A 21,778-nucleotide genomic window follows, 5' to 3' on the forward strand; every position below is an offset into this window, starting at 1 on the left:
ACTGAAGGTGACAATGTTATCCAACATTTCTTCTTCAAGGGTCCCCTTTCCTCCAACTTCTAATAACATCGTCCTTATTATCCTTTAAGTCTTGACAAAGGCTCTTTATGCCTCCACTAACTCTCTTCGAGGCCCTTTATGGTTTTACTAACAGTCTTTTCTTTTCCATCTTCTGTCCAATGCTCAGTTCCAAAACCAATGTCATGGGTTTAGGTTTTTGTTTTGGCAGCATCACACTTCCAGGTATGAAAATCTGTTAATAGTTATCTATTGCTGTATAATGAACCATCCCAAAACTTGGGGGATTAAAACACCAACTATCATTTCTTTTGCTCATAAATCTGCAATTGGGGCAGGACTAGCTGGGAAGGCTTGACGGGGGACTGGAGGATTTACGTTCAAGATGGCTTACTCACAGGGCTGGCAAACTGGTGCTGGCTTTCAGCTGAGAGCTCAGCCAGAGCTGTGGGCTTTGGTTCCTCTCCGTACAGGCCTCTCCATGGGCTGCTTGGGCTTCTTCATGGCAAAGTGGCTAGGTTGAGAGTGAGCATCCCAAGAAAATGAGGTAGAAGTCTTAACTACCTTTTACGATCTGACTTGGAAGTCACAACACTTGACATCCACCAGTCACAGGCTTAGCCAGATTCAATGACCTCCATGTCTATGACAGGATGAGTGTAAAAGTCACATTATAAAGAAAGCATTTGTGATGGGCGAGATTTTGGCAATTTTTCTGAAAATGTAAGCTGCCACATACACGAGCAGTGTAAGAGAGCACCTGTTTCCCCACAGCTTTGCCAAGGGAGTATGTTATGCTTGTGGAAAATACCAAACTTGTGGCAAATATCAAGATTGGTGATAAAATATCAGGCTTTCTCTAGATTTAATTTAAATTTCCTCTTGTTATCAGTACAGATGAACATTTTTCCTGTGTTTAAGATCCATTTGATCTTTGCTGTAAATTGTCTTTTTATGTTGTTTGTACATTTTTCTATTGGACTCCCAATCTCTCACTGATTTAGAGAAGTATTTTGTATATTAGAAAGATCAGCCCACTATAATTTGGGTGGCAGATTATTTTTCTCAATTGGACATGTCTTTTTACTTTCTTTATACTTTTCTTTTGTCACATAGATTTTTTTGATGTTTTTACTGAGTTGAACCCATCAATTTTTTCTTTTATGGCTATGGATTCTCAGTTGTAATTAAAAAGTCTTTCCTCAGTGACAGTTACAAAAGGATTCTCCCATTTTTTTTCTTATATAATTTTTGTGATTTCATTTTTCACATTTAAATCTTTGAACCATTTGAAGACTATTCTGATGTAAAGTATGAGGTATACATTTCCAGATGGCTCCCCAGAAATCCCAACATCAATTATTGAATGAAGCATCTCTTACCACCAGTTTGAGATGCCACTTTTATCATTTACTATATTCCTCATCTGTTCAAAAACATTTATTCAGTGCTTCCTATACATCAAGAATGGTGCTTGGGATATGCTAGTGAATAAAAGAAACTAAAACTGTGTCTTTCTGAAGCTTACATTCTAGAGGGGAAAGTAGACAATAAACAGCAGATAACTAGGTAAATGATATAGTAAGTCAGAAGATAAAATTAGAGTAGGGTAACGGTTTGAGAATATGGGTGTGGGACAGTTGCAAATTCAACTAGGGTGATCAGGAAAGATATCATTGCACAGGTGACATTTGAGAAAAATCTTAAAAAGTTAACAGTACAAAGGTCCTAAGGCAGGAGTGTGTGTGGCATGTTCGAGGAAGAAGAATGAGGCTAGGGTGGCTAGAATGGAGTAAGGGGGAGAAAAGTAAGCGATGAAGTCAGAGAGGTAGGGGCTAGATGCTGCAGGACTGTTTGGGCCATCACAAAGACTTTGCCTTTTACTTGGAGAGAAATGGAAACCATACACTTTGAGCAGAGGAGTGACATGATCTGATTTACTATCACTCTGCCATTTCTTGGGTTATACTCTCTGAAATCATCTTTTTTCTTCTTTTGCTTTTCCCTTCTAGCTTTTACCCCTCTAGCTAATCTCTGCTGTTTCCAAAGCAAAGCCACCTAACTTTCCTTCAACCACTAGTTTTAGGCTATTTCTATGATTTAGAATACTACAATACCTTCCTAACTGGTTCTCTCTCCCTTCAATTCTTACATCTTATAAATTCAGTTATTATATAGCACTAGGGTGATTTTTAAGGCAGAATTGGATTGCTTATATTACTTTCCTGCTTAAATTCTCTCAAAGGCTTTTCATTGCACTCAGAGTAAAAGCCAAACATGTTTTCATGGCCACAGGCCTTGTGTATCTAACCCGGGCTCACTTCTCCAAGCTCACCTCAAGTCACTCTCTCTCTTCTTCCACTCCAGTCACAAGGGCTTTCTTTTAATTTCTCAGATATACACATGGGTTTTGCAGATGATGTTTAGCACATGCCTAAAATGCTCTTTTCCACTTACTTGTTATAATCTCTACATACTCTTCATTTCTCATCTTAAATTTTGCTTCCCCAGAGTTTTTCCCTGATTCCCTAATGTACATTCATGGCACCTTATTCTTATTTTGTATAAAAAACATCTCATTTGCAATTTATCAGTATATTTGAAAAATGTCTGTCAGTAAGCTCCTTGGATTTAGGACCATGTCTCTTTTTCTCCATGATGTATAGCTGACGCCAAGCACAATTTCTGTCACATATTAGCTATTCAAAAAATATTTACTGAGTGAATGCATCATCTTCCTTCTTAACACAATAAATTGTTCTGGAAAATTAAAAGTGACTCCTCTGGCTAGAATGTGGAGAAGCAGATATGCTGCCTTAGTTCTATATGTCTTTCTATTCCTATCTTTGGGGAGCCTTACAATTAGTTAAGAATAAATTAGTTTATTCCTTAAAACTCAAAGATCCCAAAGCACTAATATACCAAACAAAAGCTCAGCTCCAGCTGATAGTCTCCTCATTCTCTCTGCTGTTCCTTAAGTTTTATTTCCTGTCTACAATGGTCCCCTGTTTTCTCTAATCTCCAAATCCTACCTGTTGATATCAGCACAAATTCAAACTCTACCTTCTTCATGAAATCTTCCCTCATCCCTATAGTCCCAATCAGATTTTTCCTTCTCTGAGCACCTGTTATATTTGTTGTCTTTTGTATTCATAACAGGATCCAACATTAAGCATTTTTGAATATTAGTTGTGTGATGGGGGCTTTTAAAAATCCCCTCCAATGAGTTTACTGGTTACCTAAGGATAACGATTGTCTCATACGATTAGAACAGTAGACATCCTCCTATCTTGAAGCAATCGAGACTGGTATCTGGTGTGCTAAGCAAAAGAGTTGGCTAAAGTAGAGATCCATAAAAGGTATCTTAAGAATTTTAATTTAAAATATAAATCTATATTCATTCTTTCATCTTTTGATATAAAGCTCAGCCTTTTCTATGAGAGTGATTTTAATGACTGAGTACCCATACCTATAATGCATCAGTTTCTGCTTCATGAAGGTAGAACAAACAAGTGACAGCTGGGCAATAATACATGTACAGGAATACCCTGAGATTTTTATGATTTTTCTTCAGTGTCTTACAGTTTTGCTCACACCTAATTTGACAACAATTTTTTAAAAAGTGGCTGGCATTTATCAGCTCTTTTCAAAACATTCAACTAGTTTTCACAGAAACAACTCTTTGCTGTACTCATATCTCATCCGTTTATGTAATACTTAATTAAATTATGGAATTATAACAATAGGTTTAAACAGGTTTTGGAAGAGATATAACAGATTCTTGACAAACATTAATTTGTGATAGTAGATATTTAATAATTCCATTAGCTCCAAGCAGTCATAGTGGCCTGGGCCTCATTCTCTGTTTACAGGAGAATAGCAAGCACTGTTTAAATTCTAGTGAGCTGTTTAAGTGAAGGGTGATTAAAAGACAGTCTACTGTTTCTTTTGTTTTTGTCACATCTAGCACAGATATGAGTCCAGGAAAAATAAGTCTGGTGAAAATGGTAGAAGGAGAGGAAAGCTATAAAGAGGCAGGTACATAATGTGAATGGAAAACATTCTGTAGAGATTATATCACCTGTCACAGGAATCACCTGGGCTTTGGATTTTTGGGACTCAGAACTTCTGAGAATTGAAAACTAAAAGTGCCCACATTCTGAGAACTACAATAGCATTTCAGAGGAGAGGAAAACGGAACTTACCTGGGACCTGGCTAGCTGTGATCCATCACTCATTTCTTTCTCCTCCATGTTCCCTTCCTGAGAAAGAACAGCATGCTGAGAAGGCATAACTGAGAAAAAGAGAAGAGGAACATCTTGTTAATACATGATATGAAGGCTAACTTTAAATGTTGGAGCTTTTGCTTTGTGTTGGTATGGCAGACAATTTACAGAGAAGCGCTCTAAGACACACGCTGAAAGGCTCTTACACCCTAATTCCTCTATCACACTGGGGAACTCGGTGCAGGTCTTTCTCTCCGCTGTGGCACAACTCCACTTGTGGCGGCAGAGGGGAGTTCGGTGGTTTTCAGCCCTGGCTAAATACTTGGGGAAATTAAAAAATATGCCAACGCTGAGCCCCAACTCCCAGAGATTTGGATTTAATAAGTCTGGGGTAGACCTGGGCAACAGCATTTTAAATTTTAAAGCCTCCAAGTGATTCTAAGTGTACATAAGAATGACTGACATGAAGTGATGCAGAGAACATGTATGTTGAGGGCCTATTTTTACTCTTTATCTCCACAGGGGATAAATTCATCCCCAAACTTACACTCTAGGGGTCTGCCTCTCCTCTCTTCAAGGTGATCCTTTGAATATACAAAGGATATTTCACTCATCTCATTTTTTAGAATGTTCACCTTCCTTTCTGAGTATCTGGATTCAATCCTCCATCAGGATTACTACACCTCTTTGCAGTTCTTATGTTGTAATGTCACCAAAGCTTTGTTCTCTTCTAGCATTACAGGAGATGCACCTGTACTAGAAGGTTCAGTATCCCTGTCAGTCCCTGAAAGCTAATTTTCCAGTGTCTTATGGGGAACAGACACTCCCAGGTATTAAAGGTGCCCCATCTCTGATGAGAGCCTCGGGAGCTGATGGATAGTCACAGAATGACTTCTGCTTTCCAGGGACAGCCACTCTCAGAATCTTGCCTGGTTCGTGCAGAGTTGAGCTGTAGGGGCTCCTGAAGGTGGCTATTACTTTCTGTTTTCTAAAAGCATCAATCCTTCATGTACAGACTTCACTGTGGCATTCAAATCTGTGTCTTCCCAGGGATCCTGTAAGACACAATTTCAGGTTGTGCATCTGTAATAAGACGCACCAGAGTCAGCAGAAGAAATCCCGAAGTCTTGGCACCCTAGGAACCTATGGGGTCTGTAAAGAGATATCCAAACTATTCATTACAAAGATAGAGCACAGTAATGTGTGGCATTCTTTAATATAATCAAGAAGTACTTTTAGAGTTTCTCTGACTCACATATTACAAAAAGCAGAGATGTATAAATGTATCAACTACAACAAATGTAGCCTCAGTCCTTTCCCATTCTCTTCCCAGAATAGAAAATTTGTGGTCTTTGCCTAGAGAAAGAGTGGCTGTTTTCCGTAGAAAGAGAGAAAAACAGGCCTTTTAACAACCGAGTGAAAGGTACTGATTTGCTAATAATCATGAAAGAATATATTCTTTTACTATTCACAAAGGGTGACCCAAAAAATCTTTCTCAAAAAGCTAGTGATGGAAATGAAAACAGTCATTTCCAAGAAGCAACTTTCAAAAAGAGAAAACTGCTGTTCTGGTGCAATGGCCCTGCTAGATAAGGCAGCCATTTACTGCCCAACACATGGCATGAATCTAACATTTCACAACCAGTTCACTAAGAGGCAGACCTTTTAGGAGTAACTTAAAAGCACTTTAAGAACTAGGTTGTAGAATTAATTACCAAGCATAAGCACTGAAAAAGTCCCACTGTCAGAAGAGCCAGACAGAACTTATGAGAATGCCCTTAAGTTTCAAACCCAATCACCTCAAAGCCATGTATCTCACAACAACAGAAACTGCATTCACCAAGTTAGGCAGGACAGGGTTTCTCCTTCATATGCATGAACTGAACTCCAGATGACTAGGACTCCAGAGATTACCTACTTGAAGTTTTCCCAAAGTGTGCCAGATTAGTGTCTTATGTCTGTTACTCACAAAAAGAGACCAAATCAAGTTCAAAACATGATGGCTTCAACAAAGTTAAAATAAGTTTCTTTCCTAAAAATCTTAGAGATTTTCATATGGTAATAGACATTGTGAATCCAAAGGGATGGGAAGTATGTAGAATATATGACATATTGTATGCAAAGTTTCCCAAATATATTTAATTTAAAAATATTTTTTTATGGCAACTGATGGGACTAGGTTCCATAGAACACACCTGTGGAAATGCAGGTTTAGTTCTCAGTTCTTTGGCTTAAGGAAGTATCCTGAAGTTAAAGATCATAGAGCTACGTGAAAGAGCTGGTTCTAGAACCTAGGTCTCTTAATTCATAGTCCTGGGCTCCTTCTAGTACAGCCGTCCCTCGGTATCCACAGAGATTGGTTAAATCCATGAATGCAGAACCCATGGATACAGAGGGCCGACTGTATACTCTGAAGTCCTTCTTGGTACTTATTCTTCCCCACCCCACCCCCTTTTTAAATCTTATCTCTTTTCTTCTCATAATTTCCCTTTTAACTCCTGTATTGGAAAGAACAACAAACTCATTGTGTAATTCAGAGGTGGGGAAGCTTTTCATGTTGGAAGGCCAAATTAATTTAGCTGTAATCTAATAAGGCCGCATTGAAGAAACTTCAATTAGATATACTTACAAATGGACATTATTTTGTAAAAATCTAACTACTATATACTTAATAATTTCAAAAAATGAAAACTGTTAATTTTAAAGTTAACTAACCTTTTAATGACTTGTTGTGTCTGCTTTTTGTTGGAAAGCATTTGAATATTTGGTTGTAGCACGGAGTTCCAGTTTCAGTTGATCCTCTAGATGAGTATCAGTCATTTGTGACCTTAAGGGCATATTGATTTGGGTTAGGTAGGAGAATGTAGATTTGCAGCAATAAGTGATTGAAAAGCAAGAAAGCATTTTTCAGGCATGTTGCCAAAGGCATGGGTATCCTACTGCATTTTCCCATCAATGGGACCTTTCTTAGCATTAAACAATGACTTTAAAATGTCATCTACTGAGAACTCAATCAATTCCATCTGTAGTTCTTTAAGTGCCTTGGGGTTATCAACAAGGTGAGCCTGAAATGCTAATTTGAGTGTGATGTCATGATTCTCAAAGTCAGTGAACCTTTCATTGTATTCTCCAATTAATAGGTCTGTAACAGCTGCGTATTCTTCAGATGACTTGCATATATCATCCTGCTCATCAATGGCCTTTGCTAACCGGGGAAAATGTTCCTCTGAAATTTCCTTTTTGAAGAAGATAGCTTTTTTCAAAATGCTTGGATTTTTTTTTTTTTTTTGCCACATACCATATATAGACTTAGGTTTTTTGTTTTATTTATTTATTTTTATAGACTTAGTTTTACCTTGTAAAGAAATATTCAAGTCATTTTAATTTGACATGATATCACATAGAAATGCTGCATTCCTATAGACATCTTTCAATAATTCACATTGCTGATTCTGTTCTTCATAAAATTTAATTATCTGTTCCTGCAGAGATAAAATTTGGGCTATCACCTGTCCCTGCAATAGCCAACTCACTTTAGAATGACATGGCAAATCTATACTGAATACCTCATCATTCAACTTCAGCATGTTATGAAACTGATGATGCTATGTTGCATTTACAGGAATATAGTTAACTATACTTATGTTTTGCAAAGTGTGACTTAAAATAGTACTTTTAACACAGAGATTTTGCTGATGCAAGATACAATGAAAAGAAATGAGAGCATCTGGGTATGTTAAAACTTTTTTTTTAATCTGTGCAATAAACCCTTCATGTTTTCCTGTCATGGAAAGTACACCATCTGTACATACACAAATTCAGTCCAACTTCACAGCATGTATCTTGAAAGTTGTCAAAGAAATCTATTCCCAGTGTTCTGTTTGCAAGAGTGCCCAAAGTTAGTAACTCTTCGTAGCAAAGAAAATCTTCTATTATGACCTGAATGAAGTATGAAACCTGCACCAAGTCAGTGGTATCAGTTGATTCATCCAAAGTGACTGAATAGTATGCATTTTCCTTTTGAAATATTGCACAAAGTTGTTCTGTTAAGTTGAAGGCTAATTCATGCCGCCGATCAGTTAGGGTTCTCGTTCCTCTTGAAAGAGGCAGTTGTTTGTACTTTGAAATGTTATCAGGGTCTAAGCATCCTACAACTTTGACAATGCATTCTTTCACAATTTCTACAATGCCTTCCCTTTTTTCCCCAAGTATATAATCTACTTTATAAGTTGTTTCAGTGGCATTATTTCCAGGTTTTATTGCTGCTTGAAAGAACTGTCTTTGCTTTTGTTTTTCATCTTTTAATTTCTGCAATATCTTTTGCACCTCGCCCTCTAATTTAAAATATTTGTGATCCTTATGAATGTTATAAGGTGATGAGCATTGAATTTCTTTAATGTTGATATTGCAGTATCACAAAGCAAGCAAATCATCTTTAGCAGAAACGAGATAATATTGTAGTTCCCAATCCTCATTAAAAAATCTGTTTTCTTCTTTCAGTGTTTTCTTGGTCTTCTTTGACACAATGGGCTATTAAGCAGACAGAATTAAAAAATACTGCCGAGCTGTACAACTATTCACAAACTCCACTTCAGACAGAAACACAGTGCACCACTGTCAAAAGCTGATAACAGATTGGTGTACTCGATCTCCATAAATTCTCTCCAACCAGCCTCGTGTGGTAGTGGCACCAGTCAGGCAGGGGAAGTTAGAGCCAAACCATGAGCGTAGCAGCTGTCAATTTAGCTCTTATGGCTTACTAATGTTCTAATTGTGCCAGTCAATCTGGGAGGATTATTTCATTGAAACTTATTTTATTCTTTGATATTTTAATATGTTCATTTTAAAAATAAATAAAAATATGAAAGACTAACAAAAATGTATTAATAAAAATAAAAGGATTTGCTCTGTAAAATTTGGATTCAGTCAAAACGCTGCACTTAAGGACCTAGAAGGCCACAAGTTCCCCACCCCTGGTGTAATTCTTCACATAATTCACATTTGAACCTTTCCAGAAAAGCCAGTGGGAATGCTACAGTCTCTTTTGGACAAGTAACCATGATGGCCTAAAAAGTAACAAATTCCTTTGACTGCCTAAGGAATAAAAGAATTACAATCAATTCAAATCAAGAATGACTCTGGGCTTAACAGTTTTCTCTTTCACCTCGAACTCCTCCAAAAATCTGAGTGAACTTTACTGATCATATAGAAAACCCATGCAGTGTTTCTTAGTCTGGGCTGTGCATTAGACACACCTGTAGTGATTTTTAAATATACAGATATAAATATATAGATGTCCAGCTTCCACCCAAGAGCTACTAAATCAGAATTTGCAGAGGTGAAATCTGAAATCTACATATTTTTAAAATGCCTCACAACAGATTTTGAACTATCAGAGCCTTTCACTTCCTTGACTTCCACAACCCCATTGATTTTCACCATCATTCTACTTCAGTGACCCACTTCTGGGGCCACAACACTTCTGAAATCTTTCCTACCTTAGAAAACACTAGTCAGGGGACTCTAGATTGGATAGCGAAGAAATTGAAGACAGGAGTGGCTTAATAGATAGGAGAGAAAATAGAAAAAAGAGCAGTATTTATTAAAGTGTAGCCTGAAGATCACTCCAATCACATGGTATTTGTTGAAAAGCAGATTCACTGGTCTTACCCCTCAGCCTAATAAAATAATACCTCTGGGGGTATTACTGGCCCAGAAATTTGCATCAAAAGGTAATTTTCCCCCTGCAATTAATCCATTCTCTCCAGGCTCCCAAAAGGTCTGAATCTGGTCCATATCTTCTCATTCCTATATCTTCAGCTTTATCTTTCACTTTTGTTGAGTCCTTTGAATCATCATTTAAAATCATTTAATGTCTCTCCAACATTAAACACTCTCACTGGCCACACACCCCTTTGCAACTACGATCCTCTTTTTCTTCAAGGTCACTGGTCTTCAGAGGATTGTCCATACTTATTCTCTCTACTTCCTCGTCACCCATTTATTTCTCAATTCTCTATAATCTGGCTTTCATCCTGCCCTCAGCAATCCACAAAACTGCTCTGGTCAGGAATACTAAAAACATTTATGTTGTTCATGCAAGGGTCTCATTACTTTTTACTTGAACTCTGAGAGTATCTGATACTGCTGACAACTGATTCTTTTTTTAAAAAAAAAAATTCACCACTATGCAATATGACAAGTGATTCATGATTTGCAATTCTACCACCTCTCTCAGTGGGCTATGCTCTGATCTCTTTTCCTTCACCTGCCTTTGTGTGATGCTGTTTCTTAGGATTTCCCCAAATCTACTCATATTCTCTTTGCAGTTGAGGTAAAGGGATTTTAAAAGATAGAAACCTAATCATATCAGCCCCCTACTTGAAATTCTTCAGGGCATTCTTCCACTCTTAGGCTGGAGTACAAACCCATAAATAATCCTATGACCTGCTTCTTGCTCTTTTTTTTTTTCTTTTTTTTTTATTTCGGCTCATCATGGGGGTACATAAGTTCAGGTTATATACATTGTCCATGTCCCGCCCATCCCCCTGAGTCAGAGCCTCAAGCATGTCCATTCTCCAGACAGTGCACCTGGCACTCACCATGTAGTCATACCTCCATCCCCTTCACCCCCCACCTCCCCGAGTCAGCACCTTCAAGCATGACCATTCCCCAGAGGGTGTGCAACGCACTCATCATGTTGCTCTTTCAATTCATTCTCCTGTTTGCTCCTGAGGCTTCATCCACACTGTCCTGCTTTTAAGTGTTTAAATGTGCTATGTGTCATGCTCACTGCCCCCTCCCCCACTCCCTTGACAACACCTATTCCTTTTTCATATCTTAGATCAGGCAAGATTTTGACATCATAGACAAGGTGAGATCCCTCATTTACAATCTCCTTTTTCAGGTAGCACTTTCTTTTATCATTGTAATTATTTGTCCAGTAACCCATTTTGTACCTCACCATTGTGTAATATTAATCTCCATGAAGGAAGGAACCTGGTCTGTCTGGTTTACTATTATATTTTCAATGCCCAGTGCCTGGCACATAGTAGGTACTTAATAAATATTTCCTCAACAAGTAAATGAAAAGATACTGGTGTTTGTTTATCTATTTTTAAATTTTAAAAATGCATTTATTTATTTTTATTTCAAAATATTAAGGGGTACAAATGTTTTTGTTACATGGATACCTTGTATAATGTTTAAGTCGGGGTTTTTTGTGTACCCATCACCAGCGTTCCTTGTACCTGATAGGTGAGTTTTTACCTTTAACCCCCTTTTACCCTCCCCCCTTCTCAGTTTCCAAAGTCCTTTACATCTCTTTATGCCAGTGTGTGCCCACTGTTTAGCTCCCAATTATTAAAGAGTACATGTAGTGTTTATATTTCCATTCCTGAGATACTCACTTGGGGTAATGATCTCCAGTTCCATCCAAGTTGCTGCAAAAGACATTATTACATTCCTTCTAAGAACTACCTGTGTAGTACTCCCCACAGTATGTGTGTGTGTATATATGAAAGTATCCAGCCATGTACCATGGAAAACCGTATTAACAATAGCTGGATACTTTCTGGACAGCCCATACACGCACACACAATTTTCTTTATCCACTCATGAATTGATGGGCACTTAGGTTGAATCCATGTTTGCAATTGTGAATTGTGCTGTGATAAACATTTGAGTGTGAATGTCTTTTCTATAAAATGACTACTTTTCCTTTGGGTAGATACTCAGTAGTAGCATTACTGGATAGAATGGTAAGTGTACATTTACCTCTTCAAGGAATCTCCATACTGTTTTCCACAGAGGTTGTAGTAATTTGAAGTCCCACCAACAGTGTATAAGCATTTCTTTAGCTCTCCACCTATACCAGCATCTATTGTTTTTTGACTTTTTAATAATGGCCATTCTGACAGGGGTAAGGTGGTATCTCATTGTAGTTTTAATTTGCATTTCCCCAATGATTAGTGGTGTTGAACATTTTTTTCATACGTTTGTTGGCCATTTATCTATCCTCTTGTGAAAAACTTCTGTTCATGGCTTTTGCCCACTTTTTAATGGGGTTTTTTCTTGGTGATTTGTTGGAGTTCTTTGTAGATTCTGGATATGAGCCCTTTATTGGATGTATAGTTTGGAAATATTTTCTCCCTTTCTGTAGGTTGTCTATTAATTCTATCCACCTTGAATTAATGTTTGTGATGCCTTCATATTTGTTTTTTTTGTTTTCTTTTCTTTCTTTTTTTTTGCTGAAGATTGCTTTGGCTGTTTGGGCTCTTTTTTGGTTCCAAATGAAGCATAGGATTATTTTTTCTAGATCCTGAAATATGACGTTGGTATTTTGATGGGAACTGTGTTAAATCTGTAAATCATTTTGGGCAGTATGGACATTTTAATGATGTTGACTCTACCAACACATGAGTATGAGATGTTATTCCATTTGCTTTTGTCATCTCTGATTTCTTTCATCAGTGTTTTGTAGTTCTACTTGAAGAGATCTTCCATCTCCTAGGTTAAGTATATTCCCAGATATTTTATTTTCTTTGCAGCTATTGTAAATGGTATTGAGTTCTGAACTTGACTCTCAGCTTGACTATCATTGGTATATAGAAATGCTACTGAAATTTATAGACTGATTTTGTAATCTGAGACTTTGCAGAATTTATTTATCAATTCTATGAGTCTTTTGTTGGAGTCTTGAGGGTTTTTCAGATCCTAGGTCAGATTATCAGTGAACAGAGATTGTTTGACCTCCTCTTTCCCCAATTTGGATACACTTACTTTATTTCTTTCTCTTACCTGATTGCTCTGGCTAGGACTTCCAGCACTATGTTGAATAGAAGTGGTGAGAGTGGGCACCCTTGTCTTGTTCCAGTTCTTAGGGGGAATGCTTTCAACTTTTCCCCATTAAGTATGATGTTGGCAATGGGTTTGTCATATATGGCTTTTATAATTTTAAGATACGTTCCTTCCATGCCTAGTTTGTTGAGGCTTTTTATCATGACAGGGTGCTGGATTTTGTAAAATGCTTTTTCTGTATGCATTGAGATGATCAAATGGTCTTTGTTTTTGCCTCTGTTTATGTGGTGAATAACATGTACTGATTTCTATGTGTTAAACCACCCTTATATCTTGGAACAAAACCCACTTGATCATGGTGAATTATCTTTTTGATGTGCTGTTGAACTTGGATGGCTAGTATTACATTGAGGATTTTTGCATCCTCATCTATGGGATATTGGTCTGTAGTTTTCTTTTTTTGTTGTTGAACATTTTGCATCTATGTTCATAAGGGATATTGGTCTGTAGTTTTCTTTTTTTGTTGAGTCCTTTCCTGGCTTTGGTATCAAGGAGATACTGGCTTCATAGAATGAGTTAGAGAGGATTTCTTCCTTCTCAATGTTATGGAATAATTTCTGTAGGATAAGTACCAGTTCTTCTTTGTAGGTCTAGTAGAGTTTGGTTGTGAATCTGTTTGGTCTGGGGCTTTTATTTTATTTTTTGGTAGATTTTTAAATTACTGCTTCAATCTTGCTGCTTATTATTGGCCTGTTCAGGATTTCTATTTCTTCCTGATTCAGGCTTGGTAGGTGGTGTGTTCCAGGAATTTATCCATTTCCTCTATGTTTTCTAGTTTGTGTGCATAGAAGTTTTCATAATAATCACAGATGACATTTTGTATTTCTGTGGTATCAGTTGCAATGTCTCCTTTGTCATTTCTGATTGAGTTTATTTAAGTCTTCTCTCTTTCTGGTTAATTTGGCTAGTGGTCTACTGATTTTGTTTATCTTTTCAAATAACCAATTTTTTGTTTCATTGATCTTTGTATTGTTTTTTAGTTTCCATTTTGTTTAGTTCTTATCTAAGCTTTGTTATTTCATTTATTCTGCTGGCTTTGGGTTTGGTTTGTTCTTCTTTTTCTAGTTCCTTGAGATGTGACATGAGGTTGTTAATTAGGGTGTGTCTGTGTTTTGGATGGAGGCATTTAAGGCTATGAACTTTCTCCTTAGGACAGCTTTAGCTGTATCTGATAGATTTTGAAAGCTTATGTCTCCTTTGTTGTTCAATTCAAGAAGTCTTTTGATTTATATTTTAATTTTGTCATTGACCCATTGATTCAGCATCAGGTTGTTTAATTTCCATGATTTTGTGTGTAGATTTGAGTGTTTCTCTTAGAATTGATTTCTAGTTTATTCCACTGTGGTCTGAGAAGATACATGGCATGATTTCAATTTTTTTGAATTTGTTGAGACTTATTTTGTGGTCTAAGATATAATCACTCTTGGAAAATGTCCCATGTGCTGATGAGAAGAATGTATATTTAGTAGTTTGGGGGTAGAATGTTCTATAAATGTCTGTTAGGTCCATGTGTTCTAAAGTCCTGTTTAAGTCCAGTGTTTCTTTATTGATTTTCTGCTTTGATGACCTGTGTAGCTCTTCCAGTGGGCTGTAGAAGTCTCTGTCAATTACAATGCCACTGTTTATTTCTTTGCTTCAATCTAGTAGAATTTGCTTTATGAATCTTGGAACTCCTGTGTTGGGTGCATATATATTTAGGATTATTATACCTTCTTGTTGAATTGCTCCCTTTACAATTATATAACGGCCATCTTTGTCTTTTTTTTTTTTAACCATTGTTCATTTAAAGTCTATTTTATCTGATGTGAGAATGGCTATAACTGCTTGCTTTTCATTTCCACTTGTGTGGAATATTTTTTCCATCCCTTTACACTGAGTCTGTGTGAGTCCTTGCAAGTTAGATGTGTTTCTTGGAGACAGCATATACATGGGGTGTGATTTTTCATCCATTCAGCCAGTCTGTGTCTTTTAAGTGGGGCATTCAGACCATTCATGTTCACTATTAGTACTGCTATGTGGGATACTGTTCTGTTCATCACGTTGGATGATTCCTTGTGGTTTTGTTTCCCCTCTTCTCCTATTATTTTATCAGAGCTGTGAGCTTGGGTGTTTCTACACTGGTAGGTATCTATCTATTGTGCTGATCCATGTATAATGTGTTTTTTTCCTGTAGGGCAGATCCACTGACAAATTCCCTTAGCATTTGCTTGTCTGGAAAAGTATTTCTCCATCATCTATGAAATTTAGTTTTAATTTAGGATACACACTTCTTGGCTGATAGGTATTCTGTTTATGAAGACTAAAAATGGGGTCCCAATCTCTTCTGGCTTGTAATATCTCTGCTGGGAAGTCTGCTGTTAGTCTGATGAGTGTTCCTTTGCAGGTTAGTTGTTGGTTTCATCTTGCAGCTTGCAGAATTTTCTCCTTCAATTTGACTTTGGCTAGGTTGGTGACCTGTCTTGGAGATGTCCCAATTGTTATGAATGTTCCTGGTGTCTGAGAACCATCTTGCATCTGGATACCTGAATGTCTGGTGATTTCAGAGAAGTTTTCCTCAAGAATTCCCTAGAATAGGTTTTCCATGCTTTTTGCTTTTATTCTTCTTCCTCAGGGTTACCTATAATTCTTATATTGTCCCACTTTGCACAGTTCCATACTCCTATGAGTGATTGTTCATTCTTCTTTCTTTCTTCATTTTTTATGCATCTTTGACTGACTGGGTTAGTTCAAAAGCCTTTTCTTCAGGCTCTGAAACTTTCTTCTGCTTGCTGTAGCCTGTTGTTGATGCTTTCTGCTGTATTTTCAAATTCCCTAAATAATTCTTTCATTTCTTTAAGCTCTGTTCTATCTTATGTTGTCTATCTCTTTAGCAAGTTTTTCATTTGTTTAATTCATGTCCTGAAACATTTTTGGCTTTGTTTTTTGGTTTTCAACTTTCTCTTCAATACCATTCATCTTATTTGCTATCCATATTCTGAATTCCACCTCTGACATTTTTACAATTCTTTAGGTTGGGATCCATTGCTGGAGACTTATTATGATCATTTGCGGGTATTGAAACAGCTTGTTTTTCATGTTGCCAGAGTTGTTATTCTGGTTCTCATCTGAGATCTCTGCTTTCAGCTCAAGACAAATAAGCTTGCAGTGCACCCATTCTCCTTTGCTGGAAGCTCTCCTACTTCATGCAAAGGAGAGTTCCCTGGAAGGCAAACGTGTGTTTTACTCTGGAGGACTGACCTGGCATGAGATGGGTGGATGCATTCTCAGTGTTTAACACTGATGCTGTCTTTTGCCTCCTGCTTCATTCTTCCTCTATGGTTGTCACTGGTGGTTCCCACCTTGTAGAGTGAATGCCCCACCTAATTCTGCCAGCATCAGTGACTGTCAGACCAAGCCAACTTGAGTGCAGCCCCACCTATGCCTGTGGGTGGCTGTGATCGTCTGCCTGCACTGGATTGGGAGTTTCCCTGATCAGATCCATGGGCAACAGTGCTGGCTGGAGCACAGCCCTGCCCATATCTATGGGCAGCAGTGATTGATATCTCTGCTTTCTTGAAAGCTGCCCCACCAAGATCCATGGGTGGTGGCATTTCTTGGCCTACATGGCTTTAGCATAGTTGCACTTGCACCCTCTGGCAGCCGTTATTGATGGCCTACCCTGGGCTGAGGGCTGCCCCACTTAGATCTGTGGATGGTAGCATTTGTTATCCAGGTGCCAGCTTGAGTGCACCTCTGCCCATGCCCACAGGTGGCAATGACTGTCAGCTTATGCTGGTTTTAGAGCTGTCTGGATTAGATCCAGGGGCAGCAGTTTGTCAGCTTTTACAGCTTGAGCATAGACCTGCCCATGCCTGTGGGCAGCAGTTATTAATGACCCTGGCCAGCTTGAGGGCTGTCCCACTCAGATGCACAGATGGCAGCATTTGTTGGTTGGGTGCCAGCTTGAGCTCAGCTCCACCCATGCTTGTAGGCCACAGTGATTGTCAGCTCACACAGGCTTGAGAGCTACCGGTATTAGATCCATGGGTGGTGGCATTTGTCAACCTTTGTGGCTTGAGTGTAGCCCTGCCCACACCCATGGTGGCAGTGATTGTCAGACTATGCTGGCTCAAGAGCTGCCCCATTTGAATCCTTGGGCAGCTGTTTGTCCACTGGGTGCCCGCTTGAGTGCAGCCCCATCCATGTTGACAGGTGCCAATGACTGTCAGCCTGACCAGGTTCCCTGATGGTGGTGGGGGCACACAGCTCCTGCCTATAGGGTGGCACTCACAAGAGTGCCCAGCCTCCCCACTACCTGCCCCCTAGACTGGCAGGGGTGATGGGGAGGCAGCAGCAATGGATCTTACCCCTGGGTAGAGGCAGTGCTCTGGGTCTAGGATTTTAAAATGGCACCAGCCACAGTAGGCAGGGTTCATGAGTCAGTGGGTCACCATTGTGCCCTCTATGTTGCTGTACAGTCTCCAGATAGCTTCCTATGTCAGTTCTTCACACTTCTGCAATGGAGGGTTCTCCTGACCCCTGCAGCTCAGATAGCAATGACCATGGGGGGAATGTGGAGCCCCAGATCCCCTCCTTTGTGCCTTCCCCACATGTGTGCTCATCTTCCCTGTGTGCCTCCAAACTGTAGAGCCGGTCACATCTCTTCCTTCTCTTTCACTTTGGGTCTCTACTGTCACCTCCCTTTCGATTCACAATGCCCTCTCTTAGGTGATCTATCTGAAGAGGGATATCCACTCTCCACCTTCAGTCCTCTCCATGAGGGTGGCATGTGCAGGTTGCTTCTGCCATCTTGGCCCTCTATCTATTTTTTTTAAAAATTTTAACCTTTTATTTTGAACTACTTCAAAAGACAACTTCATAGCAAAGCTGTAATAGTACAGAGTTCCTGTATTCACCCTGCTTGTCCTAATGTTAACATTTTACATAACCATGGCACAATGATCAAAACCAGGAAATTAACATTGGTATAATACTACTAACTGAAATTATTCATATTTCACTCTTTTCTACACTAATGTTCTTTTCTGATCTAGGATCCACACTGCATTTAGTTGTTATTTTTCCTTAGTTTTCTCCAATCTGTAACAGTTCCTTAGGCTTTCTTTCATGAACTGGACACTTTTTTTTTTAAGATTTAAAAGCATTTTTTAATATAACATATATTTAACAGAGCAAAAGTTGAGGGGTGCAGGTCATATAACTGAGCACCAGCCCTGAGACCACCTCCCTGTTCAGGCCCAGGCTGTGAAGTTCATTCTTATCAATGCCATTTTCACTATGTAGTAAAATGAAAATTTGTCATTACAATAGTTACAGTGACAGAGAAATGCATGCTACGTATCAAATAGCAAGGTAATGAAGTAAATTATAACACAATGTGACAACCCACAAGCAAGTAATCAATAGAATAGCATTACTTTCTCTAGTAAATGCTCTGGTTCCACTTGTATACTTACCAATGATTTAAAGGGCTTAGTAAACATCTAATTTTATTATACTTTATACTAGAATGATCTCAAACACACAATGAAATTCATTACAGCAAAAAAATTAAAACACTTAGTTTTTTTATTCCTTCTTGTATACTGACATTCTTAACTATCTTCTCAGTTGCAGCTTCTCAGAAAAGATGCATGTCATGTGTTAGTAAGTGATACAAATGCTTTGGTCTGTAGAGATAATAGGAATCTGTATAATGGCTGCAGTGAGATCATAACACATGATCTATTTAATAAAGGTTAAACCAAACCTTTTTTTGTCACTTAGCTCAGGAATAGCCAAATGAAAAAGGTGCATAGCACAAGGTATGGGGAGGGTGAGCGCAGAACTTCCATGTCCTTTCTGGGCACACCACTCGTCTAGCACCTCTATGTGTTCACCAACCTGGAAGCTCTCTGAACTCCTTTGCTCAGGGTTTTTATGGAGATTCCATTATGTAGTCACGATTGCTCAAACTACTGGCCACTGATGATTTTTTAAAAAAATTTCTAGTTGACAAATAATAACAAATAATAATATATTCATGGAGTACAATGTGATGTATTGATATATGTTTAAATTGTGGAATGATTAAATCAAATTAATTAACATATCTGTCACCTCACATACTTATCATTTTTTGTGGTGAAAACACTTAAAATCTACTCTTAGCAGTCTTGAAATATACAGTGCATTATTTATTATAGTCACCATTCTGTATGATAGATCACTAAAACTTATTCATCCTGTCTCATTGAAATTTTTTACCCTTTGCTCAGTATCTAGTATCTCTCCAACCCCGTACAGCCCCAGTCTCTGGTTACCACCATCCTACTCTCTACTTCTGTAAGTTCAACTTTTTTAGATTCCACATTTAAGTGCGATCATGCAGTATTTGTCTTTTTGTGCCTGGCTTATTTCACATAACACAATGTCCTCCAGGTTCATCCATGTTGTCACAAGTAACAGAATTTCCTTCTTTTTAAAGGCTAAATAGTATTCCATTGCGTATATATACACCACATTTTCTTTATCCATTCATCTGATAATGGACACCTAGGTTGCTTCCATATCTTGGCTATTGTGAAAATGCTGCAATAAACAAGGGAGTGAGAGTATCTCTTTGGCATACTGATTTCAATTCCTTTGAATATATGCTCACAAATGGGATTGCTGGACCTTCTGGTAGTTCTATTTTCAATTTTTTGAGGACCTCCATACAGTTTTCCACAATGGCTGTATTAATTTACATTCCCATCAAGAATGCAAAAGGGTTCCCTTTTCTCCACACCATCACCAGTACTTGTTCTCTTTTGTCCTTTTTGATAATAGCCATTCCAACAGGTGTGACTGATAGCTCATTGTAGTTTTAACTTGAATTTCCCTGATGATTAGAGATGAGCATTTTTTCATTTATCTGTTGGCCATTCATATGTCTTCTATTGAAAAATGTCTATTTAGGTCCTTTGCCCATTTTAAAATTGAGTTCTTTGTTTTCTTGTTATTGAGTTTTTTCAGTTCCATATGTTTTTTGGATATTAATCCCTTATTAGATGTATCGTTTGGAAATATTTTCTCCCAATCTTTAGTTTGTCTCTTCACTCTACTGATTGTTTCCTTTGCTATGCAAAAGCTTTTTAGGTTGATGCAACCCCATTTGTCTATTTTTGCTTTTGTGATCATATCCAAGAAAGCTTCTCCTAGACCAATGTCTTGGAATATTTTTCCTGTTTCCTTCTACTAGTTTCACAGTGTCAAGTCTTCTGTTTATGTCTTTAATCCATTTGGAGTTGACCAGCCACTGGAGATTAACTCAATCTCCAGCCCCTCTCTCCTCCTCAGAAGTGGGGAGGGGGATATTGGGGAACTGGGGTTTAAAGTTCCAATCCTTTAATAACATGGTAGGTTCTCCTAGATCCCAGCCTCTAGCCTGAAGCTATCTAGGGACTTCCAGCCACCAATCATCTCATTAACATAAACTCAGGTCTGGTTGAAAGTAGCTTGTTATGTATAACAAAAGGCACTCCTATCATCCCTATAACTCAGGAAATTATAAGGGTTTTAGGAGCTCTGTGCCAGGAACTGGGCACAAAGACCAAATACGTATTTCTTATTAGATCATAATATCACAAGCGCAGATGTGATCTTATGTCTTTCTTACTGTATATTAACAAGTTTATGATGTCAATATGTCTGATGAAAGACAATGCTAACCTTTATCACTTGCTTAAGGTGGTGTCTACCAGGTTTCTCTATTGTAAAATTACTATCTTTCCCTTTATAGTTAATAAACATCTTGGGGAAATACTTTAAGACTATTTAAATATCCTGATTTTTCTCAAACCCATTAATTTTAGCATCATTGGTGTATCTTGTTTGCAACAATTATTAATGTGGTGTTTGCCTAATGGTGATTTTCTGTTTTCCTCTTCCTTACTAATTTTATTAGATTTTTTTTTCTGTAAGGAAAAGCCATTCCTTATTTCCTATTCATTTATTTATTAGATTATTTACTTATATCCACATAGAATCATGGATATTTATTTTATTCTATGAGTTAAAAATCTAATACTTTCATTATTTATTTTATTGCATAAATTCTTTTGGCTTTGGCCATTAGGAGACTCCTGTGTTACTCCAACTAGCCTCTATCCTTTTTCAAGCACTTTTTCATTTCCTTGCACCACAAGATGTTTTAGGTTCTTGTATTTTCCCTGCCTAGCCCTGGAATCAACTGTTTCTCCAAGCAATCCTGGTTCCTTTTATAGGAGAATAGTGTTTAGAAACAAAGATCTGGGTGTTAAGTGTGCTCATTGCTAGTGGAGTATCATTGCTTCTATGCCCTCTAATCAGACAGAGCTAGGAAATATATATGTATGCATATTAACCATGCCTATACATATGTCTACCGTATCTATGTTTATATATATATTAAATACCATGAGTTCATATTGATATTTCTGATTCCAATCTAATACCACAGGGTTCATTTTAGTTGTCGCTCTTTCCTTATTGGTAACCTCCTTCAACAGTGAAAAATTGGTGGCTCTCTTTACCTACAATATATTTACTTATTTCTTCAATTGCGGTACACACATAAAGTAGTTTCAGAACTGTAAACTCACACTCCTGTGAGAAACACATTTACTAACTTGATTACAGCATTTAAGTAGAATTATTTTTGTTTTTAGCTTTAC

General features: G+C 37.9%; 1 protein-coding gene across 1 annotated transcript in view; it reads right to left on the minus strand.

The window, feature by feature from the left end:
* The window catches only part of ZNF713 (zinc finger protein 713), a 68,029-nt gene that overhangs the window by 25,005 nt on the left and 21,246 nt on the right, over positions 1-21,778 (minus strand). The window contains exon 3 of the mRNA XM_045542167.1: positions 4,224-4,312. Coding sequence (XP_045398123.1) covers positions 4,224-4,312 — 89 coding nt within the window. The remainder of the gene's footprint in view (positions 1-4,223; positions 4,313-21,778) is intronic.

The sequence above is a fragment of the Lemur catta genome, chromosome 2 (assembly GCF_020740605.2).
Source record: "Lemur catta isolate mLemCat1 chromosome 2, mLemCat1.pri, whole genome shotgun sequence".
NCBI classification, from domain to species: Eukaryota; Metazoa; Chordata; class Mammalia; order Primates; family Lemuridae; genus Lemur; species Lemur catta.